General features: G+C 45.6%; 2 protein-coding genes across 2 annotated transcripts in view; both read right to left on the reverse strand.

Annotated features, from left to right (window-relative positions):
• Positions 1-27,500, reverse strand: part of LOC123755429 (tripartite motif-containing protein 3) — a 239,559-nt gene that overhangs the window by 181,979 nt on the left and 30,080 nt on the right. The window lies entirely within an intron of this gene.
• LOC138366760 (uncharacterized) lies at positions 26,102-26,569 on the reverse strand. Its single transcript, XM_069328038.1, has one exon. The coding sequence runs from the start codon at positions 26,567-26,569 to the stop codon at positions 26,102-26,104; it is 468 nt and encodes a 155-aa protein (XP_069184139.1).

A 27,500-nucleotide genomic window follows, 5' to 3' on the forward strand; every position in this document is an offset into this window, starting at 1 on the left:
TAATAATAGGTATTTGTATGGTCAGCACAGTAACCGGACCAGGCAATGTCTTGCCTATATATTGAGATCGCTGGTGCAGAGACCTCAAGAGACTATGTAAAAGCACAACATATTTACCTCTTTCAAGAAATTCCATATAGAGTAGGTACGTTCTACTTTGAACGTTGTTCAAAGAAATTGTTCTTTGAATAATTCTCTCTTGTTCAAGAACAAGATAGAATTGCTCATTTACACCACACAAAAAGTTACCAGGTATGATTCCCGCAGCAGGAATGGTGACGTTTGGCACGATTATTTTCACCAGATGCCTATGTTCACCTAGCAGAAAATAGGTACTTGGGATTTATTCAACTGTTGTGGGTTGCATCGTGCGACAAAAGTCGTTGCAATAAGGAGAAGACCACGGGCAGCCTAACAGGGGCCAGATTCACGAAGCAGTTACGCAAGTACTTACGAACCTGTACATCTTGTCTAAATCTTTGGCGGCTTTGTTTGCAATTATTAAACAGTTAATGAGCTCTGAAGCACTAGGAGGCTGTTTATAACAATAACAACAGTTGATTGGCAAGTTTTCATGCTTGTAAACTGTTTAATAAATGTAACCAAAGCCGCCAAAGATTCATGAAAGATGTACACGTTCTTAAGTACTTGCGTAACTGCTTCGTGAATCTGGCTCCAGACTTCCTGCTCCAGACAATGGGAATCCATAATATATTTAAAATAGTCAACAGCCTCAAGAATACACTCAAACTACCTTGTTACTGTAACTACACAACTATTTAAGGACACTCAAGATGACCACGGGGTCCCCGTCACCACCAGGGGGGTGGGGGGGGGGCACAGGCTGCAGTAGGTAAACTCTGGAAATCATGAACAGGTAAATTACAACTCCTAGTGAGTAACCACTATCAAGTTTGCAATGAATGTCATCAGTAGCTCCCAGGTGAGGCATGACCAGCCCGCCCCTCTCCTAACACGTTGCATTGACCCCATTCCATTGACCCCATTCCATTGACTCCATTCCATTGACTCCATTCCATTGACCCCATTCCATTGACTCCATTCCATTGACTCCATTCCATTGACCCCATTCCATTGACTCCATTCCATTGACCCCATTCCATTGACTCCATTCCATTGACCCCATTCCATTGACCCCATTCCATTGACTCCATTCCATTGATCCCATTCCACTGACTCCATTCCATTGACCCCATTCCATTGACCCCATTCCATTGACTCCATTCCATTGACTCCATTCCATTGACTCCATTCCATTGACTCCATTCCATTGAGCCCATTCCATTGACCCCATTCCATTGACTCCATTCCATTGACTCCATTCCATTGACTCCATTCCATTGACTCCATTCCATTGACTCCATTCCATTGACTCCATTCCTTTGACCCCATTCCATTGACTCCATTCCATTGACCTCATTCCACTGACTCCATTCCATTGACTCCATTCCATTGACTCCATTCCATTGACCCCATTCCATTGACTCCATTCCATTGACTCCATTCCATTGACCCCATTCCATTGACTCCATTCCATTGACTCCATTCCATTGACCCCATTCCATTGACCCCATTCCATTGACTCCATTCCATTGACTCCATTCCATTGACTCCATTCCATTGACCCCATTCCATTGACTCCATTCCATTGACCTCATTCCATTGACTCCATTCCATTGACTCCATTCCATTGACTCCATTCCATTGACTCCATTCCATTGACCCCATTCCATTGACTCCATTCCATTGACTCCATTCCATTGACCCCATTCCATTGACTCCATTCCATTGACTCCATTCCATTGACTCCATTCCATTGACCTCATTCCATTGACTCCATTCCATTGACCCCCATTCCATTGGTCCCACCCCCTTCATCCCTTCCCTCTTCAACCCCTTCCAATTCTCTCAGAAAATATATTAAGAACTTTCACACTCTACGGACATTTCACTCTAGACTTCACGCCGGATTAATTTCAGACTTAATGAAAACTGTTCGAGGTCGCTGCGTTTACACGTTTTATTTCTTAAAGAATTTAACTTAGGCCTACCCCGAGCAGCCTATGCCCGTCCCATACCTCACAACATTCCCCCCTAAAAAAAAAAGTCTAACCCCCCCCCCTACCAAGCACCTTTGGACAGACAGATGGCTAGACTCTCTGATAGTATTGACAACCCCCGCATTGCGTCGCCTTTTGTTTCACCCCTTCACTTTCCGCCCTTCCTACTAACTCCTCTTTTCTTTCCTCTCTTCCTCATATACTTTATTCCCCCTCATTCTCTCGTTCTCCTTTTCTCGATTTCGTTTTCTAAAGAATTAATTTTTTACCGTGTTTCTCGATTACTGTTCCCCGCGGCGTCCTGATTACTGCGGCGTTTCTTCTCTCCAGAGATGTCTTATGGTTCTTTTCCATGCGAGCTCCTCTCTCTTGTGTTCCGCTCTCCCGTGTGAACCCCTTCCACGAATTCTTTTCCATTTGGGGTTCTCTTTCTCTCTGACGTGTGTGTGTCCTCCCAAATGTGGGGGTTCTCTTCCATACTGCGTATCTTATTTCCACAGTTTTGTTGCCTCGAATAGTATAAAGAGTCAGGTATATAACAGCATATATGAGCCAGAGTGATAGTCATTCTAGTCAGATATATAAAAGCATATATGAGCCAGAGTGATAGGCATCCTAGTCAGGTATATAACAACATATATGACCCAGAGTGATAGTCATCTTAGTCAGGTATATAACAGCATATATGACCCAGAGTGATAGTCATCTTAGTCAGGTATATAACAGCATATATGAGCCAGAGTGATAGTCATCTTAGTCAGGTATATAACAGCATATATGAGCCAGAGTGATAGTCATCTTAGTCAGGTATATAACAGCATATATGAGCCAGAGTGATAGTCATCCTAGTCAGATATATAAAAGCATATATGAGCCAGAGTGATAGTCATCCTAGTCAGGTATATAAAAGCATATATGAGCCAGAGTGATAGTCATCCTAGTCAGGTATATAACAGCATATATGAGCCAGAGAGATAGTCATCTTAGTCAGGTATATAACAGCATATATGAGCCAGAGTGATAGTCATCTTAGTCAGGTATATAACAGCATATATGAGCCAGAGTGATAGTCATCTTAGTCAGGTATATAACAGCATATATGAGCCAGAGTGATAGTCATCTTAGTCAGGTATATAACAGCATATATGAGCCAGAGTGATAGTCATTCTAGTCAGATATATAACAGCATATATGAGCCAGAGTGATAGTCATCTTAGTCAGGTATATAACAGCATATATGAGCCAGAGTGATAGTCATCTTAGTCAGGTATATAACAGCATATATGAGCCAGAGTGATAGTCATCTTAGTCAGGTATATAACAGCATATATGAGCCAGAGTGATAGTCATCTTAGTCAGGTATATAACAGCATATATGAGCCAGAGTGATAGTCATCTTAGTCAGGTATATAAAAGCATATATGAGCCAGAGTGATAGTCATCTTAGTCAGGTATATAACAGCATATATGAGCCAGAGTGATAGTCATCCTAGTCAGGTATATAAAAGCATATATGAGCCAGAGAGACAGGCATCCTAAACACATATTTCCCACACATTTTACAGACAAATACACAGTCATAATTGGCCGGAAATTATATACACACAATGATATACAAAATTATAAACATATGATCAAGAATCCACCAAAATCATACATTGTTCATTGTGTATAATAATTAGGAACTAAAGTGTGAGTATTGTTTAAGAGAAAGCCACTTCATATTCATTTAATTCATAGTAAATTATCCATAATTAACTTTAATTGGACAATTGTAATTAGCTCTACGAGAGAGGGGGGGGGGGAATGAACACAAATTAATAACTTACTACAATGAATATTGTTATAGTATATACGTTTCTTGTTGTAGAAGAGGGTTATCTTGACGTTATCTTGAGATGATTTCGGGGTTTATCGTCTCCGCGGCCCGGTCCTCGATCAGGCCTCCTTTTTGTTACACACCCCCAGGAAGCAACCCGTTGCAGCTGTCTAACTCCCCAGGTACCTATTTACTGCTAGGTAACAGGGGGCATCAGGGTGAAAGAAACATTTTGCCCATTTGTCACCACCGGGGATCGAACCCGGAACCTCAGGACTACGAACCCGAAGCGCTGTCCACCCAGCTGTCAGGGGTTCAACCCTCCCCTTACCAGGTCAGACTCCACTGTGTTCCCCTTAGATGTTTGTCTAGGAGACATTATGATCAGAGATAAGGGAGTGGTGTAAGTCCAGGGTGTGACAGATCAGGGAGACACACCAGATGTGGGGTGTCTCCCTGACACATATGGTCAGGGAGACACTCTCCCTCACCTATACACTATGGGCTGAACATACACGCGGGTCAACCCACTATACTTGTATGTTATACCATACAAGTGTTATAGGAAGTGCAATCTTGCCACAAGGATATCAAGTTACGAGGAAGGGAGGGTAGAGTGAACACAGAGTGAAGGTGATGTAGGTGTTGCATCAGCTATACTCTAACTTGGAAGAAGCAAAATCAACATAGAAATATGATCACCACGAGTGGGAGAGATGAAGAGTATGTTAGTTATTATTACAAGGGATTTATAGCCTCTCACCAAACAACACAATGCCTAGGGAAATATGTGCCTCTGTAACCCTTCCAACCACCACCCACGGGACGGGTATGTGGTGCATAATAAAGAAAGAAATTGAAGAAATTGAACTGAAGCAAGTAAGCAATTATCAAAGTAGCCTAGGGAAGAATACGAGACATGTGTAAGACAAGAATTGTCTTAAAGGAATTCTACACGAGATAAATGAATTTGAACATCAGAATAGTTCAATTGAAGCACAAGAACAACAAGGCGTTCAACCTCACTGCCCCTATTACCTAGCAGTAAAATAGGTACCTGGGTGTTAGTCAGCTGTCACGGGCTGCTTCCTGGAGGCCTGGTCGAGGACCGGGCCGCGGGGACACTAAAAAAAGGCCCTGAAATCATCTCAAGATAACCTGAAGATAACCCCGTAGAGAGTAAGGTAAGGTTAGGTATGTTAGGTAAGCACACACTGCCGAGCACTGCTGGCTTTCCCAAGGTCTTGTCTTGCCAACAGTTTTATCCTTGTAACTTTTCTAAGAGTTGTGTCTCAGGCATTTTCTCACAAGGTGTCCATGGTATCTCACCACCCACCCCCTCCTGTTTTGTGTACCCCCCCTCCCCCTCTTCCTTCCTGTTGTGACATCCCTTTCCCTCCCGTTAACGTGTCAGTTCATCTGTTGTATAGTTACAAATCTTCCGTTGATCTTGAGTTCCTTTTCCGTTTCTTCTGCCTTGTCTCATGTTTTATTTCTCCACTCTTTCATGTTCCCCTTTCTTTTCCCCCTTTCTCTTCCCTTTCATTCTAACTGTTGAATCCCTGTTCCTCTTTTTCATCCGATTTTTCTCTTCACTCCTCCCTTCGTTTCCTATTTGCCCCACTTCCTTCCTTCTTTCCTTCCTTTCTTTCCTTCCTTCCTTCCTTCCTTCCTTCCTTCCTTCCTTCCTTCCTTCCTTCCTTCCTTCCTTCCTTCCTTCCTTCCTTCCTCTCCCCCATTTCCTTCCCTTTTCCACATTTATGTATCCTCTCTTCTCGTGTTATTCGCACTCTCTCCGTTCCCGTCCGTTTTCACCCCTATTCGCCCTCCACCCTTCATCTCCCTCTCCCACAATCCTCCTCTTCCATATTCCTATTTTCCATGCGTCTTGTACATGTTCCTTTCATACTTTTTGTTTGTAATTGTTTTTCATCTCTCTTCCTTCTCGGCAGCAGACGTCTGGAGCTCATTACCTTCGACAGGAGTCTTCCTGCAGGAGAAGGAAGGAAGGGGGGGGGAGGGGTACACTCCATCCTACCCCCCCCCACCTCTACCCACCCAAGATACTGTCACACACCAACTTTGGTAAACTTTTTGGTTTACATTCTACGTCTTCTCGTGGTGTGTCTTATTTTCCTGTTCTGCCTCAATCACTTGCTCTCTTCCCCTCCCTCTTGTCCTACTACTACTACTACTCTCTCTCTCTCTCTCTCTCTCTCTCTCTCTCTCTCTCTCTCTCTCTCTCTCTGTATCTCTCTGTCTCTCTCTCTCTCTCTCTCTCTCTCTCTCTCTCTCTCTTTCTCTCTCTCTCTCTCTTTCTCTCTCTCTCTCTCAACTGAGGCTAGAGTTCATTAGGAATGTCAGTGAGGTTCTTGGTGAAACTGCAAGCAAGAGCAGTTATGCTTCATCAGTTCATCTGAAGCCTGCCTCCTAGACACTCACTTGATGAGATTATTATTTATATCTGTTAGGAATGAACCAATTTTTAATGGTAAGTTACTATCATATAAGGAACATGGTGAGTCAGCAGTCAACAGTGTACCTATGGTCAGGTGACTTGATTTCAGGCATATCAACGTGCTGAGCGAACAAGTTCAAGTTTCAAGTATGTTTATTGAGACAAGAAAAAATACATCTCAAAGGGATAGAGTAGCTTAGGGGGAGAGGGGTAGTGAGAACGAAATACGAAAGTACAATACGAATATACCCCCCCCCCCCCCCGGTGTTACAGAATGAATACAACCACCACCACCACTGACACCGTCGACCACCACTACCACCACTGACACCGTCGACCACCACTACCACCACTGACGCCGTCGACCACCACTGACACCGTCGACCACCACTACCACCACTGACACCGTCGACCACCACTACCACCACTGACACCGTCGACCACCACTACCACCACTGACACCGTCGACCACCACTACCACCACTGACACCGTCGACCACCACTACCACCACTGACACCGTCGACCACCACTACCACCACTGACGCCGTCGACCACCACTACCACCACTGACGCCGTCGACAACCACTACCACCACTGACACCGTCGACCACCACTACCACCACTGACACCGTCGACCACCACTACCACCACTGACACCGTCGACCACCACTACCACTACTGACACCGTCGACCACCACTACCACCACTGACACCGTCGACCACCACTACCAGCATGACCAGAGCCGGAAGTGGTATGGACAATGGTGGGAGTAGTCTAGTGACTGTCAGAGTGACACACTACACACTCGCCTCACACTTCCCATCTACCCTTAAAACATCACTTCCGACCTGTTTTTACAATACCAAAAAAAACCTTGCACGCACAGATGATGATATAGGCCTACGTGTGGAAGATAGACAAAAATGTAATTATATGTGTTGTTTTAGCAGAGCAAGTGAATGCAAATGCACTTCATTCACAACTGTGGTTGAGGGCTCAAGAAGCCGGTGTTCGCGGCGTAACTGATCTCTAACTCTGTCCATGTAGGATAGACAAAGTTGTACGTATGCAGAGGGCAAGTCACAACAGTCTGGTTGAAACGACTAACATATGTAACGATACTGAGGATATGTCCCTTACCAGTCAGGGCGTCACTTTCATTCCGTGTGTGCGTGTGTGTGTGTGTGTGTGTCTGTGTGTGTGTGTGTGTGTGTGTGTGTGTGTGTGTGTGTGTGTGTGTGAGTGTGTGTGTGTGTGTGTGTGTGTGCGTGCGTTCGTGCGTGTGTGTGTGTGTGAGATATTCACAATACATGCTTATACACGTATTGTAAGCCAGTAATCACCGCATAAATTCATGTTGGGTGCAAATATGCACCGAAAATAGGGTTGTTCTCGCCTGACGACTAAATTATTCAAATGGGTGTGTCAAATTGTTGTGTTGATGATGAACCCAAGGATCGAATCCCAGCCAGGAAGGACGCTTTGAAGGGTATTAATTATTTCCCTGATGTCAGTAGATTGGCAGATCGGCTTCAAGGGGGGGAAAAATAATAGAATTAGACTTTAAATTGAGCTGCGATAGTGACCAAAATACGGAGATGCACGGACACACGCGGGACCAATGAGCCAGAGCTCAACCCCCGCAAGCACACCTAGGTAAGTACACGGGAACCAGGTCCGAGTTCCCTCTCTTGAACACTGTGAGGGGTCGGCCAGTTATGTCCCTTATGTGTAGTGGAAGAGTGTTGAACAGTCTCGGGCCTCTGATGTTGATAGTTCTCTCTTGAACACTGTGAGGGGTCGGCCAGTTATGTCCCTTATGTGTAGTGGAAGCGTGTTGAACAGTCTCGGGCCTCTGATGTTGATAGTTCTCTCTTGAACACTGTGAGGGGTCGGCCAGTTATGTCCCTTATGTGTAGTGGAAGCGTGTTGAACATTCTCGGGCCTCTGATGTTGATAGTTCTCTCTTGAACACTGTGAGGGGTCGGCCAGTTATGTCCCTTATGTGTAGTGGAAGAGTGTTGAACAGTCTCGGGCCTCTGATGTTGATAGTTCTCTCTTGAACACTGTGAGGGGTCGGCCAGTTATGTCCCTTATGTGTAGTGGAAGCGTGTTGAACAGTCTCGGGCCTCTGATGTTGATAGTTCTCTCTTGAACACTGTGAGGGGTCGGCCAGTTATGTCCCTTATGTGTAGTGGAAGAGTGTTGAACAGTCTCGGGCCTCTGATGTTGATAGTTCTCTCTTGAACACTGTGAGGGGTCGGCCAGTTATGTCCCTTATGTGTAGTGGAAGCGTGTTGAACATTCTCGGGCCTCTGATGTTGATAGTTCTCTCTTGAACACTGTGAGGGGTCGGCCAGTTATGTCCCTTATGTGTAGTGGAAGCGTGTTGAACATTCTCGGGCCTCTGATGTTGATAGTTCTCTCTTGAACACTGTGAGGGGTCGGCCAGTTATGTCCCTTATGTGTAGTGGAAGAGTGTTGAACAGTCTCGGGCCTCTGATGTTGATAGTTCTCTCTTGAACACTGTGAGGGGTCGGCCAGTTATGTCCCTTATGTGTAGTGGAAGCGTGTTGAACATTCTCGGGCCTCTGATGTTGATAGTTCTCTCTTGAACACTGTGAGGGGTCGGCCAGTTATGTCCCTTATGTGTAGTGGAAGAGTGTTGAACAGTCTCGGGCCTCTGATGTTGATAGTTCTCTCTTGAACACTGTGAGGGGTCGGCCAGTTATGTTCCTTATGTGTAGTGGAAGCGTGTTGAACAGTCTCGGGCCTCTGATGTTGATAGTTCTCTCTTGAACACTGTGAGGGGTCGGCCAGTTATGTCCCTTATGTGTAGTGGAAGCGTGTTGAACATTCTCGGGCCTCTGATGTTGATAGTTCTCTCTTGAACACTGTGAGGGGTCGGCCAGTTATGTCCCTTATGTGTAGTGGAAGAGTGTTGAACAGTCTCGGGCCTCTGATGTTGATAGTTCTCTCTTGAACACTGTGAGGGGTCGGCCAGTTATGCCCCTTATGTGTAGTGGAAGCGTGTTGAACAGTCTCGGGCTTCTGATGTTGATAGTTCTCTCTCAGAGTACCTGTTGCACCTCTGCTCTTCAACGGGGGTATTCTGCACATCCTGCCATGCTATCCCAATCCCAATGTTAGCGCCCTGTGGATAACTATCCTACTGCCAATGCCCTGTGGATAACTACTATCTTATTGTAATTCCTTACCTGTACATAATTACTCAAACATTAACAGAGCCATTATCAATCCGAGACGAGGCCATTAGCGCCTGGTGACGACTGACTAATTACCGTGTAGCGAACAATCAAGTTCGGTGAATATGGAATTGCCCTTAAAGCCCCTCAGCTAATGGCCATTTAAAATCATCCCCTCGGCGATGAGTGGCTCCAGCACTTACGGGCTATTCATGCCCGTGCCACCTTTTGGGTGGCTTAATATTCATCAATCAATCAGATGAGTGGCTGACACACTGGCCTAACCAATCCTTTTAAAGGGGTCAACGTCCTGAACTCACAACCGAGGACCCGGGGTCAATTCCCGGGCAGGACAGAAACGGTTGAGCACGTTTCCTTTCACCTGATGCACGTGGTCATCATCTAGCAGTAAAATTAGTACCTTGGAGTTAGGCAACTGTTGTGGGTTGCCTACGTGCAGGCTTCCTGTCCCCAAACACGGAAATCAAATGTTTATTTTCACCTCACTCCCAAAACTTGATTTTTACTCATTTACTCACATATTAACAAATTTATTATTTATTATTAATAACTCGAAACCCAGATTAACTCTTTATTCGACAGCTAAATTGAAAACGGAAATTTAGTTTTAGCGGTGAAAGCCAAAGTTATATTACGCAGTATGCAAACCTGGAGAACAACTTGCCTCGCCAGAACACAGGAAAAAAATGGCGGAGGAAACATTTTAAGCGGGAAAGTCCACGCAACTCCCAGACAGCCATGGCGCGGAGGAATCCCGAGAGCGGCGGCGGGAGGCGGTCACGCGGCTGGCGGGGCGCGGCGGAGCGCCAGAAACAGGCAATAGGGTGCAAGACCTGAAGAAGTATATACATGCCCTTCCTCATAAACCAGACGAAGACCCATCCCAGCCTGCGTCATACAGGCCCACATCATTACTATCCTTGCCTCTCTACAGTCATGGAGAGACTCGTACCGCCTTTACAACCCCAATGGTTCCATCCGTGACCAAATACTCTGCCTTCAGCATGGGGTCAGCTATCTTAAAAGAAGCAAATACTGTATTGTGTTCTTCCTAGACCTCACAGCACACAATCTCCTAAAGACATTGTGTACCAATATGGTACACAATGTCCTCGGGAGAGGACGGTCCCTGGTACAAAAAAGATGGGGTTCTCAGTCCTCAGGTCTTCAACAATATCCTTATACTGTGGGTCCACGCCCTCAGCGTTATACTGTGGCTCCACACCCTCAGCCTTATACTGTGGGTCCACGCCCTCAGCGTTATACTGTGGCTCTACACCCTCAGCCTTATACTGTGGGTCCACGCCCTCAGCGTTATACTGTGGTTCCACACCCTCAGCCTTATACTGTGGGTCCACGCCCTCAGCCTTATACTGTGGGTCCACGCCCTCAGCCTTATACTGTGGCTCCACACCCTCAGCCTTATACTGTGGCTCCACACCCTCAGCCTTATACTGTGGCTCCAGGTATGCGCTTGGACGAAAACTCATCCTACGCTCTTCCACATCCTGTCATCCTTCCGGTCTTCTCTTCCTTCCATCCTCTTTTTTTTCATCTTTCATTTATTCTTTCATTCTCACTCGCTCCGTCTAAAGAAAGCAATTTACATCTCAATATAGGCTTATTTACACCATGTCTCCATCTGTTTGTCTCTCTTTCCCTGTCTCTCCTTCCCTTTCGTTATCTCTCCCTCTCCTTCCCTCCCTCCTTATCTCTCTCTCTCTCTCAACTTTAATAATTTGGATATGTCTTGCCAAACAATCTGTCAGAGTTACCCCTTGCGACACGTCCCAGCTGATAGGTGTGTGTACTCACCTAATTGGGTTTGTCGGAGTTGAGCCTCGGCTCTTTGTTCCCGCCTTACAACCGTCACTCAACTTGTGTACAGGTTCTTGAGCCTATTGGGCTCTGTCACATCTGGATTTGAAACTTGTGTATGGAGTCAGCCTCCACCACGTCACTTTCTGATGCATTTCATTTATTAACTGCTCTGACACTGAAAAAGTTCTTTCTAGTGTCTATGTGGCTCATTTGGGTACTCAATTTCTACCTCTGTTCCCTTGTGCTAGTACTGCCCGTGTTAAATAATGTCTTTATCTACCAGTCAATTCATCTGAGAATTTTGTAAGTGACGATCATGTCTCCCCTAACTTCTTTCTTCCAGCGACGTGAGGTTCAGTTCCCATAGTCTCTCCTTGTAGCTCATATCCCTCAACTCGGGTACTAGTCTAGTGGCATACTTCTGAACCCTTTCCAAATTAGTCTTGTGCTTCACTAGATACGGCCTCCACGTTAGCGCTGCATACTCCAGGACTGGTCTGCCGCATGTGGTATACAAGGTTCTAAATAATTCCTTACACAAGTTTTTAAAGGCAGTTCTCATATCAGTTCAAGACATCAGACCTGACTACGCGGCTTGGGTGTTAAACCTTCCCTAAGTATATCTTGAGATGGTTATCTTGAGATGATTTCGGGGCTTTAGTGTCCCCGTGGCCCGGTCCTCGACTAGGCCTCCACCCCCAGGAAGCAGCCCGTGGCAACTGACTAACACCCAGGTAGCTATTTACTGCTAGGTAACAGGGGCATAGGGTGAAAGAAATCTCTGCCCATTGTTTCTCGCCGGCGCCTGGGATCGAACCCGAGACCACAGGATCACAAGTCCAGCGTTCTGTCCGCTCGGCCGACCGTCTCCTCAGTACATGGTCTTGAGGAAGAGTAGAGGCAGCTGCCTCCCGGGTTAATATTCACTACCAGTGCCACTGTACTGCCACGTCTTATCCGTAAGAGAAAGACCCAAGAACCCATATACCCTGGAAGTGTGAGGCTGCCGCGCTAGCCAAGTGGTTTACCCTGGAGTGAAGAGTTGAGTCTATGGGCAAGGGGAGCGGGGGGGGGGGGGAACTAGGAAAGGAAACTATCAGGAGGAAAGCGCCAAGCCATTACGACTATATAGCACTTGGAAGGGATCAGGATAAGGATTTGGGATAGGACGGAGGGAAGGAATGGTGCCCAAACCACTTGGACGGTCGGGGATTGAACGCCGACTTGCATGAAGCGAGACCGTCGCTCTACCGTCCAGTCCAAGTGGTTGGACGGGGGGAGGGGGAGAGCATTACTGAGATGAAGAAGAGTGTTGCCCTGGCTGGTCTTGCTCCAGTGGGCGCTGTTGCTCCTGTTTCTGTTGTGGCTACTGCTGCTTTCTTGTTGATACTCCTGTTGATCATTGTTGCAACTGTTGAACTATCATCTCTGCTTTCCTCCCCCAATCCCGACATCTTCTCTGTCAAATACTTCAAGAGCCGTCTGTACAGCTGTGTGTCGAACTGTGACATCTGATTTCCTCCAAGATCAGGTCAAATTCAGTCAGGTTAACATGTTTTTTGGGATACCACAATATGTATATATAAGAGCCTCACTCCCACAATCCCAATCACGACAAGTTCACACACACACATATATATAAATGTCATATTTTAGTGACTACAGAACCTAGCCAAAGGAGTTAAGCCCACCAGCCGCTCTCACACGGGGCTTAAACCTGCAGCCTCAGGGATTATGTTGCGCCCTTTACGGTGACAGGTGAGAGGAACACTCTCTCCCTCTCCCTCCCTCTCTCTCTCTCTCTCTCTCTCTCTCTCTCTCTCTCTCTCTCTCTCTCTCTCTCTCTCTCTCTCTCTCTCGTTAATTCCCACATTTCTAACCACCTTCAGCTGCCTGTAAACATTTCCACCGATGCCGTCTGGGGCAGATCTTGGTGAAGGAGGGTCAGGTCAGGCGGATCACCACACCACCACACAACAAGTGTTGCATGATACACAGCCCCCCGGAGGTCAAAGGTCAAGGGGCACACAGCATCTCCACACACCCTTGGTGACATGTTCGCTCCTAAAGCTGACATTTTGTTTCTTTAATCAAATGTAATTAATCACTGTTTTAGTAGCACCAAATCCAGCACCTACAATACACAACTCAAACTATCGTATGTACTCTGGCATGTATACTGCCATGTACTCTGGTATGTATACTGGCATGTATACTGCCGTGTACTCTGGCATGTATACTGCCAAGTACTCTTACAAACACACTCGCTTATAATCATAGATCCCTCAGGACCCTAGACAAGAATATCTTCAAGGTACAGTTTGCAACATACGTACTACCTGTGCTGGAGTATGTAGCGCCAGCACGAAGCCCCACATCACAAAATGGTCTCAAAACAGAGATGTCTGGGTAACCAGGACAGACTCGGAGACCCGAAGCTAATGTCATATGACGATAGGAAACTATGAGGGGACATGATCCAGACTTAGAAAATACCTTTAGGTATTGGCAATATGTGGAATGAAAAGCAAATGTACGTGACTAGTAAAGACTTTGAGCTGCGAGGATCAATGTCTTCGTGGCTTGGTCTAACATTTTTGTTAGCATTGAAATGTGTGCATTTATGTGCGCACATTTTTTACGGAGTGGCAGTGCAGTGAACGGGCTCTAGAGGAGCTAGAGGGGCATAAGGAACATAATTGGCAACCCGTCCTCGTACCTAATCCGTCGCATTTTGTTACGGAATCGACCAATCATCTGTACCCCTGCCCGGAGATTGAAACTGGGTTCCTCGGTTCTTTGCCCGAGGACGTAGACCACTGCGCTACGGGAGCTTCAATCACAGTCTTGAAGAGACAAATGACAGTTTACCAAGAGAAAAATAGACAGCATTGACCCAACCACTTACGAAACATGTACATCTTTCCTCAATCGTGGGGGTTTTAGAGGCTCGTCAGCTGTTTAATAAATGTTAACAAAGCCGCCATGGTCGAGGAAAGATGTAGAGGTTTCGTAAACGCTGCACGAATCCCTGATCACACACACACACTTCCCCAAACAACGCCGCGGCAAAAATAACGGTAATGAAATTGCCAGAAGTATCCATAGTGCTGGAAATAATTAACACGAACTGGTCTTGTAAAAGCTTCCCCCCAGTGCTGGCCCCCACTCTTACACAGCTGGTAGGGGACCCACCCTGCCGGCACGCTCACACGCACGCTCACACGCACGCACACACACACACACACACACACACACACACACACACACACACACACACACACACACACACACACACACACGCGCGCGCGCGCGCGCGCGTACATGCATACCTAGGACAGGAGTCATTGTTTTAAACAACCGAAGGCTAGAAAGGTGGGATCCAACAGCCAACGCTCGATCCTGCAAGCACAAATAGGTGAGAACACACACACACACACACACACACACACACACACACACACACACACACACACACACACACACACACACACGCGAACTAATTCATTAGTTCACAACGAGAATTGCGGGTTCGATCTCCAAGGCAATACAATGCTTTTGGACAACGTTTCATTACACCTGATGCCTCTGTTCACCTTCTAGTAAACATAACTGCCTTTGGAAACCTTAACATTAAGTCATTCAGGACCTTGAATACAAAGTCGTAGTCCAGAGGTTGACCACAAGACCAGTCCCATAGTTAAGAGGCATGAGTTACGAGTAAAGCCTGAAGAAAATCTTAAATCATTTAAAGATAGCAGGGTCATGGGAGACATGATCACAACATACAAAATTATCTGGGTAACAGGCAGGACACACAACTGGGGTGTAATATGGTGCGAGGTACAGTGATGGTGGTGTAGTGTGGTGATAATTAATCTATAAACCGAGAACTACAATATGGAGAGATGGTGATGGTGACAAGGATCACTTCCCCCATCATGGTGACACAGTGTAGTGATCACTACACTACAGTGATCACAAAGCATATCACTGTAGTGACATGCCGGCAGCTACAGTGATCACGGTAAAGAGAATATATTCATCACCGTAGACACCGCCGGCCGTTCGATGGAAAATTTGCCAAAGCAAAATTGCTTGAAGGCACGTATGTTAATATATTCATATATGCAAGCTGCAGGCAGGTGTGTGTGTGTGTGTGTGTGTGTGTGTGTGTGTGTGTGTGTGTGTGTGTGTGTGTGTGTGTGTGTGTGTGTGTGTGTGTGTGTGTGTGTGTGTGTGTGTGTGTGTGTGTGTGTGTGTGTGTGTGTGTGCGTGTGTGTGTGCGTGTGTGTGTGTGTGTGTGTGTGTGTGTGTGTGTGTGTGTGTGTGTGTGTGTGTGTGTGTGTGTGTGTGTGTGTGTGTCCCAGCACCTTCGAGGATCTATTCATTAATTCACCAATGAATATTAACAGACCGAGAATGAAAAAAAAATTATCCCAGAATTTTTTTTGGTACAGTACCACATTTCTTGAAATTTGTACATCATATTACATAATTGTAAATTACGTGCTCCTTCACAAAACAGGTTTGCAACAAGTATATACACTATACAATTTATACAACGAAATCCACAAGAGCTTGATCTATCAAACGAGAAACTACTGGGGGGCATAGAATGGGATTGAACCCGATCCCATTGTGTGGGACTCGTTTTTCCGTTATTTTCTACCACAGACGTGGCCAGACATTTACAATGCTAACCAGCATATATACATTTTCTTCTGTCCTCCATGGACAGGGTGAGAGATGTGTTAAACATATAGTTCTGTGATTTATTGAACAATCAACCACAGAAGGTGATTGTAGTGCTTTTAAAATGCTAGTCTAATCTACAAACATAAATACACAGATTTACGTCTGTAAATTGAGGAGTCTTTTACATAGTGTCATCAATGTGCGTTTACAAAGGTGAGATACAATTTTGACCAGTTTCCACTTGTCCTGTAAACACATATATACATATATATATATGTACACACACACACATACATGCATGTCTCTCCTACTTTGAGAGTGTAAGACAGCTGCTAAAGAAACTAGTGTGTGCCTGGGGACTCAAGAGTTCAATCCTTCCTACGCTCTAAATGCACTATCATTTATCATTGAAAGAAGGTGCGCGAACACACACACACATCTACGATACCCTTGGCGCAGTTGACGACCGCGAATATTCTTCCCTCCACCTTCCGCAATGTTTCCTGTTGCGTCCGCGGTCGCCTCAAGTCCTCATTCACGCCTACTGATTAAACCTGTGGCTGGTAGTGGCAGCTTTGTTCACCTAGCACGCTAGGAGAGCCTCGCCTAGCACGCTGGGAGAGCCGCGCCTAGCACGCTGGGAGAGCCTCGCCTAGCATGCTTGGAGAGCCGCGCCTAGCACGCTAGGAGAGCCTCGCCTAGCACGCTAGGAGAGCCTCGCCTAGCACGCTGGGAGAGCCTCGCCTAGCACGCTGGGAGAGCCTCGCCTAGCACGCTAGGAGAGCCTCGCCTAGCACGCTAGGAGAGCCTCGCCTAGCACGCTAGGAGAGCCTCGCCTAGCACGCTAGGAGAGCCTCGCCTAGCACGCTGGGAGAGCCTCGCCTAGCACGCTGGGAGCCTCGCCTAGCACTGCCGGGCCAAACACACGACTCTCACTCGGCCATTCAGGTTACCGTTGCCAAATCTAATCAGCTGTGTTTGCACAGGTAAACGACATCAAACAAGATATACTAATTAATACGCATATCCAGTACCTGAATTGTTCCTCGTGGCCGTCTTGCAAAGGTCAATAATGTGTAATCTATATTATATATATATATATATATATATATATATATATATATATATATATATATATATATATATATATAGTTTAATTGGAAAAGGATTTCTCCAAATGTCATCTTTGTTCAGAGTGAAGAAAAATAAATAATAAACTGAAGAATGTATTACCTTACCTAACCTTGTGGTTACCTTGTGATGGTTTCGGGGCTTAGCGTCCCCGCGGCCCGGTCATCGCCCATGTCTCCTGCTTGCTGGACTGGTTATAATTATTATAAATTTATACGTTTCGAACCTACATGGTTCATTCTCAAGTGAATGGACAGTGCAGTTGTTGTTGTTTTAGATCTAGCTACTCAGAACGAAATGTCCATGTAGCACGGGCTACATACAAGCACGCATATTTACATACATACACGCATACTGGCATACATGCACGCATACTTACATACATGCACGCATACATACATGCCCCTGGGCTACCACGCCTAGGGGCCTGGTGGATAGCGCGCAGGACTCGTAATTGTGTGGCGCGGGTTCGATTCCCTCACCAGGCAGAAACAAAATGGGCAAAGTTTCTTTCACCCTGAATGCCCCTGTTACCTAGCAGTAAATAGGTACCTGGGAGTTAGTCAGCTGTCACTGGCTGCTTCCTGGGGGTGTGATTAGGCACATGTCATGGTTAAGACCACGACATGTGCCTAATGACCAACCAGCAGGAGTACGTTATCCCACAAGATAGCTTAAGTAAATTCTCAGTGTGTATATACGCACAGATATGGGGTACACCTGCCTGTGTATATATCTATCTATATCCCCTGAAGTCAAGTACACCCCTTTGTGTATATATCTGCTCCTCGCCTCAAAGTCTTTACCAAGTGAATAGGCTACATCGTCCTGGGGCCAGATTCACGAAGCAGTTACGCAAGTACTTACGAACGTGTACATCTTTCCTCAATCTTTGACGGCTTTGGTTACATTTATTAAACAGCTTACAAGCTTGAAAACTTCCCAATCAACTGTTGTTGTTGTTATAAACAGCCTCCTGGTTCTTCGGAGCTGTTTAATTATTGTAAACAAAGCCACCAAAGATTGAGAAAAGATGTATACAGGGTTGGTAAGTGCTTGCGCAACTGCTTCGTGAATGTGGCCTCTAACCTTGCAGCGGATTACACCACCTCGGTAAACTATCCAGCTTTGGCATTTTATATAACACATTCCAGCAGGTGTCTTACCTGAGGCAGCAGCCGCCGCGTGACACATCGCTGCCCACCCGGTGAATGACACATCTATATACTTGGGCGCGAGATATGGCAACACTAGCGAGTAAACACCGTCGACCAATCATCGCCTCGGGACGTGTTTACGGCTCCCTAACTGTTCCAGCCGTCGGGAAAAATATAACCAACAGCTTTCATTTCCTTCGGCGTAATTTCTCTTATCTTTCTTCTGCTCTGATTTGTATTCTTAAGATTTGTAATATTCTTCGTTTTTCTCTTTACCTTCTGTCGTGGTATTCATTTGTTTTTTCTAATTCTTGTTCTGCATCTACCAGGTCTCTTGATTCATTAAGCATTTACGCAACTAATTACGAAACCTGTACATCTTTCCTCAATCATGTCGGCTTTGTTTACATATTTTAAACAGTTTATGAGCTTTGAAGTACTACGAGGTTGTTTATAACAATAATAACCTCGGGTTATGATTGCTTAAATATGTACAATATGCTAAAATGTAATAATTTATAATTATATTTGAGAGAATTCCTGTTTTAAATGAGCAGCATGTTAAAATTGATGAATGCGTCTTGGGGGGTCGACCACTGGATGGAATGGACTTGGTCTGAGGACGGGTAGTCTCATATCCTACCTTCTTGTCCTCGTATCGCAGCTCCTTATCCTTATACCGGTATATATTTATTATAAAAATATACACCATTATTGTCTGATCTCGGAATAATTAAAAAAAATTCTTGCTATTCAAACTTGGTCCATACTACCATAAAACACGGAAATTCAACTCGGCTCCCTCTTCCCTCCACAACACACACACACACACACACACACACACACACACACACACACACACATTGCTGTAAACAACCGATGCTCGAAAGGCGGGATCGAAGAGTCAATGCTCGATCCTGCAGACACAACTAGGTGAGTACAACTAGGTGAGTACACACACACACACACACACACACACATAAAATTAAAATTCATAGTCTTTAAACTGGTCGATAGAGCGGAGGCCTTGCTTCTTGCAGAGTCGGTGTTCGATCCCCGATGGTCCAAGTAGTTGGGCACCACACTTTCCTCTGTGCCCCTGTCCTGTTATCCCAGCTCCCTGTCCTCATAACCCAGCTCCTATCCTGTCCTCATATCCCCTACGAGCGCTATGTACCCGCACTGAGAAAGCTTTTTCTAGCAACTCCAGCGTGGCCTAGTCGGATAGAACATGTTCCTAATCCGGATAGACCTGCGTTCGAGCCTGTCGGAACGGTTGCAAGTACAGGGCACAGATTTCTCTGTGTGTTCCCCTCCTGTAGGAGCATCAGTTTCGATAGATTCTCTGGATAGCCGAAGATTGATTGACCGACTCCTTGGAATGTGGGGAAGGGTTGAAGTTTTTTTTAAATAGAGTGGTAGACGGTTGGAACAAGTTAAGTGAGAAGGTGGTGGAGGCCAAGACCGTCAGTAGTTTCAAAGCGTTATATGACAAAGAGTGCTGGGAAGACGGGACACCACGAGCGTAGCTCTCATCCTGTAACTACACTTAGGTAATTACACTTAGGTAATTACACACACACACACACACACACACACACACACACACACACACACACACACACACACACACACACACACACAGGGGCCTCGTAGCCTGGTGGATAGCGCGCAGGACTCGTAATTCTGTGGCGCGGGTTCGATTCCCGCACGAGGCAGAAACAAATGGGCAAAGTTTCTTTCACCCTAAGTGCCCCTGTTACCTAGCAGTAAATAGGTACCTGGGAGTTAGTCAGCTGTCACGGGCTGCTTCCTGGGGGGTGTGTGTGTGTGGTGTAGGAAAAAAAAAAAAAAAAAAAAAAAATGTAGTTAGTAAACAGTTGATTGACAGTTGAGAGGCGGGCCGAAAGAGCAAAGCTCAACCCCCGTAAAAACACAACTAGTAAACACACACACACATACACACACACACACTGTTTCTGGTATATGTAAATGATCTCCCAGAGGGTATAGATTCGTTCCTCTCAATGTTTGCCGACGATGCAAAAATTATGAGGAGGATTGAAACAGAGGATGATAGTAGGAGGCTACAAGATGACCTGGATAGACTGAGTGAATGGTCCAACAAATGGCTGTTGAAGTTCAACCCGAGTAAATGCAAAGTAATGAAACTAGGCAGTGGAAACAGGAGGCCAGGCACAGGATACAGAATAGGAGATGAAGTACTTAATGAAACAGACAGAGAGAAAGATCTAGGAGTTGATATCACACCAAACCTGTCTCCTGAAGCCCACATAAAGAGAATAACGTCTGCGGCATATGCGAGGCTGGCTAACATCAGAACGGCGTTCAGGAACCTGTGTAAGGAATCATTCAGAATCTTGTACACCACATATGTAAGACCAATCCTGGAGTATGCGGCCCCAGCATGGAGCCCGTACCTTGTCAAGCACAAGACGAAGCTGGAAAAAGTCCAAAGGTATGCTACTAGACTAGTCCCAGAACTAAGAGGCATGAGTTATGAGGAAAGGCTGCGGGAAATGCACCTCACGACACTGGAAGACAGAAGAGTAAGGGGGGACATGATCACAACCTACAAAATCCTCAGGGGAATCGACCGGGTAAACAAGGACGAACTTTTCAACACTGGTGGGACGCGAACAAGGGGACACAGGTGGAAGCTGAGTACCCAAATGAGCCACAGAGACGTTAGAAAGAACTTTTTCAGTGTCAGAGTAGTTAGCAAATGGAATGCATTAGGAAGTGATGTGGTGGAGGCTGACTCCATTCACAGTTTCAAATGTAGATATGATAGAGCCCAATAGGCTCAGGAATCTGTACACCAGTTGATTGACGGTTGAGAGGCGGGACCAAAGAGCCAGAGCTCAACCCCCGCAAGCACAATTAGGTAAGTACAATTAGGTAAGTACACACACACACACGCACGCACACACACACACGCACACACACACACACACACACACACACACACACTCACTCCCCATCACCACCTTTCACAAGAATTTAATTTCCTGAGGACATCGGGTCGCAGGCAGGGACCGTGATCATGTACCCGGGAAGCCATCCTTCGCTGCTGTTGCTCTACACCTTCTCTCTCTCTCTCTCTGCGTCACTGGGTGCTCCAGCAAGCAAACTTGTTGGCTTAAATTATAGGTGTTGTTGATCATGCAACTGCACTGGTCTGCAGCCAAAATCCTTCTGAAACAAATAAGGTCTATCTTAACTAATTCTGGATTAATGAGATGGAAATGATGTTTCAAATTGTTGATTACCTCTAGTTTTCCTCCAAGACGAGTCTCAAAGATGTTTTCCTACACAATGTTTTGCTATCAAGTCTTCAGCCCATATGAGGGAAACGAATGACAGCATGAAGTAGTTGTTGAGGTGCATAAACCTAACGACGCTGGAAAGTAGGAGAGGGGAGACATGATACAGACGTATAAAATAGCGGTTTAACAGTGTGGAAAAAGAGGAAATGTTTACAATGAGTATGAGTAGAGCAAGAGAGCATGGATGGAAGCCCGAGACTCAAATGTGTCAGAGATGTTTGAAAATAGTCTTTTCGCGTAAGAGTATCGAGGTGAATGAAATAGCCTCAAAGAGCAGGTTGCAGGGGCAAAATACATTCATAACTTTAAAAGCAGGTATGATAGGGAAATAGGCCAGGATCATTGATTTAGACAACGGGCGGCTAGAAAGGCAGGGTTCAAGAGCTAGAGCTCGATACTGAAAGTGAGTGCACACACACACACTCACTTAGCACAACTAGATGAGTACACATAGCACTGAAAAACACACACACACAAAGCAGGAGGTTCAAACACAATGACCAGGATCATATTCTACTATCTGAAGGTGATAGCTCTCTCCGAGACCTGCATGAAGCTACGGTCTCGCTTCATGCAGGTCGGCGTTCAATCCCCGACCGTCCAAGTGGTTGGGCACCATTCCTTCCCCCCCGTCCCATCCCAAATCCTTATCCTGACCCCCTTCCAAGTACTATATAGTCATAATGGCTTGGTGCTTTACCCTGATAATTCCCTTCCCATCCCTTCCACCGCTAACGAAACCTGTACATCTTTTCTAAATCAATATGGCTCTGTTGACACGTATTCAACAGTTTGTATAACCTCAATACAAAGTCGGTTATAACACTAATAACCTTGGGCTGTAGAAGCTCCGAAGCTCATAAAGTGTTCAATAAATGTAAACACAGCCTCCAAGATTAAGAAAAGACGTACAGGTTTCGCAAATGGTTTCGTAAATCCCGAACCACGTGCTCACGGGCCGTTGTCCAAAGCCCCGAGGATCACGCGGCGTCTGGACAACAAGCCCGGACTTAACACCGGACACACTCACACTCAAGTGTGTCCAGCACACACACACACACACACATCCCCAGAAAGCAGCCCGTAGCAGCTGTGTAACTCCCACGTATCTGTTTAAACACGGGCATCAGGGTGGAAAAATTCTGCCCATTTCGCCTCCGCCGGGAATCGAACCCGGGCTATTAGGACTACGACCCCCTAAGTGCTGTCCACTCAGCCACGAGGCCCCTCTCCCTGTGTGTGTGTGTGTGTGTGTGTACTCACCTAATTGTGTTTGCGCTGGGTTAAACTTTGGCTCTTTGGACCCGTGTGTGTGTATTTTCAACAGGTGATTATGTTCAGCAGGTGTATGTGTAGTGATGTGTTTATAAAGCACGTCCATGTATGTTCAGCAGGTGTGATTATGGAGCAGGTGTGTGTGTGTTTATAGAGCAGGCAGAAAAAACAACCAATAGAGAACACAACCAATAGAGAACACAACCAATAGAGACCACAACCAATAGAGAACACAACCAATAGAGACCACAACCAATAGAGACCACAACCAATAGAGAACACAACCAATAGAGACCACAACCAATAGAGACCACAACCAATAGAGAACACAACCAATAGAGAACACAACCAATAGAGACCACAGCCAATAGAGACCACAACCAATAGAGAACACAACCAATAGAGACCACAACCAGGACCTTGACCAGAAGAGCCCCACCATGAATATAACAGAGTACAAAACACTTATGACCCCAATATTATCCATTTTCTCTTCGGCTCTTAAATTACTGAATTACTGAAGCCTTTTCTCTGCACTCGTGGTCATTTTTCCTTTGTCAAGACGTCATAATCAACAGCCTTTTAGGTCTCCTTCGACCAGTTACAAAAATGGTCGAGGCGCAAAAAGCCTCAATAGGAGCGGCTATCCCAGGGGGGGAACGGGGCTTTTCCTCTTCATTGTTGAGGTCAAGTGCCTAATAACCCTTATTTTTATGGGCATGGTTGAGTGTGTTGCCGTGGCTGGGGTGCCGGGGGAGGACGGGGGCTGTCCAGACCGGTAGTGTTTACGTAGGGTTGAGGGGGACTGTACAGGGCGGGAGAGTCCAGACCCGGGAAGAGAGGACTTTCCAGGTCGAGATGGAACGTTTCCAGGAATCGAGCAGGAATGTTGCGAGGATTTCTTGACTGAACTTCCAAGGAAGAGGCTACCCTTGAGCTGAAGTATTGCCTGTACACATCTGACTAAGGAAAATGTCCGCTAGAAGAAGACCAACACGTAATTTGTCTAGTAATTCTTCTACTGAATCAATGGCACTTCCAGGACTGGAGGAACAGAACTTCAAGGACTAGGAATACCACTTCTAGGACTGGAGGAACAGAAGTTCAAGGACCATAGGAATACCACTTCTAGGACTGGAGGAACAGAAGTTCAAGGACCATAGGAATACCACTTCTAGGACTGGAGGAACAGAACTTCAAGGACCATAGGAATACCACTTCTAGGACTGGAGGAACAGAACTTCAAGGACTAGGAATACCACTTCTAGGACTGGAGGAACAGAACTTCAAGGACCATAGGAATACCACTTCTAGGACTGGAGGAACAGAACTTCAAGGACCATAGGAATACCACTTCCAGAACTCAAAGAGCAGTACTTCAGGACCGGAGGAGATTGACACTTCCAGAGGTGTCGGTCAAAGGCTCTTGCCTACGCCCATATACTTCACAGTAAAGACTGAATAACACACTACAGAGTTAAATTTATGCATGTTAAACAATATACGTGGTTAATAATAAAAGCCACAACTCAAAATCTTCTTTTACAGTGTGAACGATCAAATTGATAAACATTCCCTCAGGCACAGTGCCAACGGTGTCGTGGATGCCATGACAACCCTAAGTGCCTCTAATCTTAGGATTAGGTTTACAATCTGTGCTCAACCCCCCCCCCCACACCAGGAGAATCAACCCCGGGATCCAATCCTACAAGGCGCGTCGCCAATAAAACTTGAAATACTGCATTAGTCATTCAAATCTCAAAAGACGAACCCAAATGATGAAGTTAAAATCTCATCTCAGAGAATGGCGTAATTTAACGTGGCTTAAAATATCTGACCCAACCCACACTTCTGAAAGAAAGTGACACTGACGAGGTCTACAGGCCTCCTGGGGGCGTCTCAGACCCTGGGGGCGTCTCAGACCGCGGTTGTAGAATAAGAGAAGGTGCCAGGCCACCAGGTGCAAGAAACAACGGGATCAAGGCCCACAACCGTACCCAAATGGTTCACACTGGGAGTCCTAATACATGTAATATTGCAATTTTGAGAGACGTGTCTTCTCATATGTCAATCACTTTATTGTCTTGGGAGATAGATAGGGTTCTTCTGTTCTGTTTTGTTCAACTTGTTTAATCCATTGTGCTTCCTCCACGACACATCAGGCTGTTGACACCACCTGACACCAGAAACAGCCTGACTTCATCTGACACCAGGCCTTTGACACCACCTGACACCAGAAACAGCCTGACACCAGGCCTTTGACACCACCTGACAGCAAGCTGCTTCTCCGCTCTGTTGATATGCAATTTCTGTGCCACCATCTTGAAAGGTTTGAGACAGTTTAGAAAAATATTCAGATGGTTTCCATTCCATTTCCTGCCTGAGGTTCCTGATCCCGATACAGAACACTTAACAAGTTGGTTAAAAGCTACTTTTCCTTCCCTGAACCAACTGCCCCCATAGACAGGTTCTATGCTACCCAAATGGTCTGTGATTTGACGTTTACCTGAATTTACCTGAGAGCCACCATCCCTAGATGCCTCGAGGATTTGTTCCGATTGAATTGCCTTCTCCATCACCATTCATGAGATGCATGTCCGATGATATTGGTCTAGTTTGGGCTTCCTCCATAACTCTTTCTTGAAAATTGGGAATACAATAATGGTTTCCCATCTGGTGGGTATCTCTATGACTGTTTCCCATCTGGTGGGTATCTCTATGACTGTTTCCCATCTGGTGGGTATCTCTATGACTGTTTCCCATCTGGTGGGTATCTCTATGACTGTTTCCCATCTGTTGGGTATCTTTATAATACTGTTTCCCGTCTGGTGGGTATCTCTATGACTGTTTCCCATCTGGTGGGTATCTCTATAACACTGTTTCCCATCTGGTGGGTATCTCTATGACTGTTTCCCATCTGGTGGGTATCTCTACGACTGTTTCCCATCTGGTGGGTATCTCTATAACTGTTTCCCATCTGGTGGGTATCTCTATAACACTGTTTCCCATCTGGTGGGTATCTCTATGACTGTTTCCCATCTGGTGGGTATCTCTACGACTGTTTCCCATCTGGTGGGTATCTCTATAGACTGTTTCCCATCTGGTGGGTATCTCTATAACTGTTTCCCATCTGGTGGGTATCTCTATAACTGTTTCCCATCTGGTGGGTATCTCTACGACTGTTTCCCATCTGGTGGGTATCTCTATGACTGTTTCCCATCTGGTGGGTATCTCTATGACTGTTTCCCATCTGGTGGGTATCTCTACGACTGTTTCCCATCTGGTGGGTATCTCTATGACTGTTTCCCATCTGGTGGGTATCTCTATAACTGTTTCCCATCTGGTGGGTATCTCTACGACTGTTTCCCATCTGGTGGGTATCTCTACGACTGTTTCCCATCTGGTGGGTATCTCTATAACTGTTTCCCATCTGGTGGGTATCTCTACGACTGTTTCCCATCTGGTGGGTATCTCTACGACTGTTTCCCATCTGGTGGGTATCTCTACGACTGTTTCCCATCTGGTGGGTATCTCTACGACTGTTTCCCATCTGGTGGGTATTTCCATAATACTGATTTGCAACAAACTCCCCCTAGCAACATGGGTAAGCGTCCAGTAACCTCGTCAAGCCGCCGGGGCAGGATGGTGAGGAGAGAAGCAAGTAGCAACAACGTCGCTGCAACAAATTAATATAACCCAGGAACATGAAAGGAACATCAACCCTGTCGTAGCTCAGTCGATTAAGGCAGTGTCTGGGATGCTCCCGGACGCAGGTTCGAATCCTCGTCACGGCCCTTGTGGATTTGATCATTTAATAACATGAGGAGTTTTTTATGTGGTCCGTCCTGAACCCTTGTTCCTTGTTACTTAACGACTATGTTTCCTCTTGGTGACGTCACAGGGAAGGGTAGGGAACCCTTCCCTACCCTTAGGGAAGTGAATCAGGGGAAAGCGCTAAGCTATTACGATTATATATATATATATATATATATATATATATATATATATATATATATATATATATATATCACTTGCAAGGGGTCAGGATAAGGACGTCACGGGGGATTTTATATATATATATATATATATATATATATATATATATATATATATATATATATATATATATATATATATATATATATATATATATATATATATGATATGCCGAAACTTGATGACATGTAACGATTTCCAGTGAAACTGGTGGCGTTAATCGAAGCATTATGAACAAGAACTGAAAGCATTCCTCGGTATGTGACACCAGCGGAAAATTAAACCATTCTGGGTGAACGATGCTAAATGAGAATTAACCCACTCGGGGATAAATGATACTCTATGAAAAAAATACATAAGACCTTTTAAGTGAGCGAAGTGAAGTGAAGGACTGGGCCCTTGGAAGCGAACGATCAAGGTGAGCAATATCAGGTGAGAATGGACAATTCCACGTGAGTGAAAAGAAGTGAAAATTGAAGGAAAGT

The sequence above is a fragment of the Procambarus clarkii genome, chromosome 20, assembly GCF_040958095.1.
Source record: "Procambarus clarkii isolate CNS0578487 chromosome 20, FALCON_Pclarkii_2.0, whole genome shotgun sequence".
Classification (NCBI taxonomy): Eukaryota; Metazoa; Arthropoda; class Malacostraca; order Decapoda; family Cambaridae; genus Procambarus; species Procambarus clarkii.

Bases quoted from the DNA above. Each gene is read 5' to 3' on its own strand.
- LOC138366760 (XM_069328038.1), bottom strand. From the start codon at position 26,569: ATGGGAAACAGTCGTAGAGATACCCACCAGATGGGAAACAGTCGTAGA.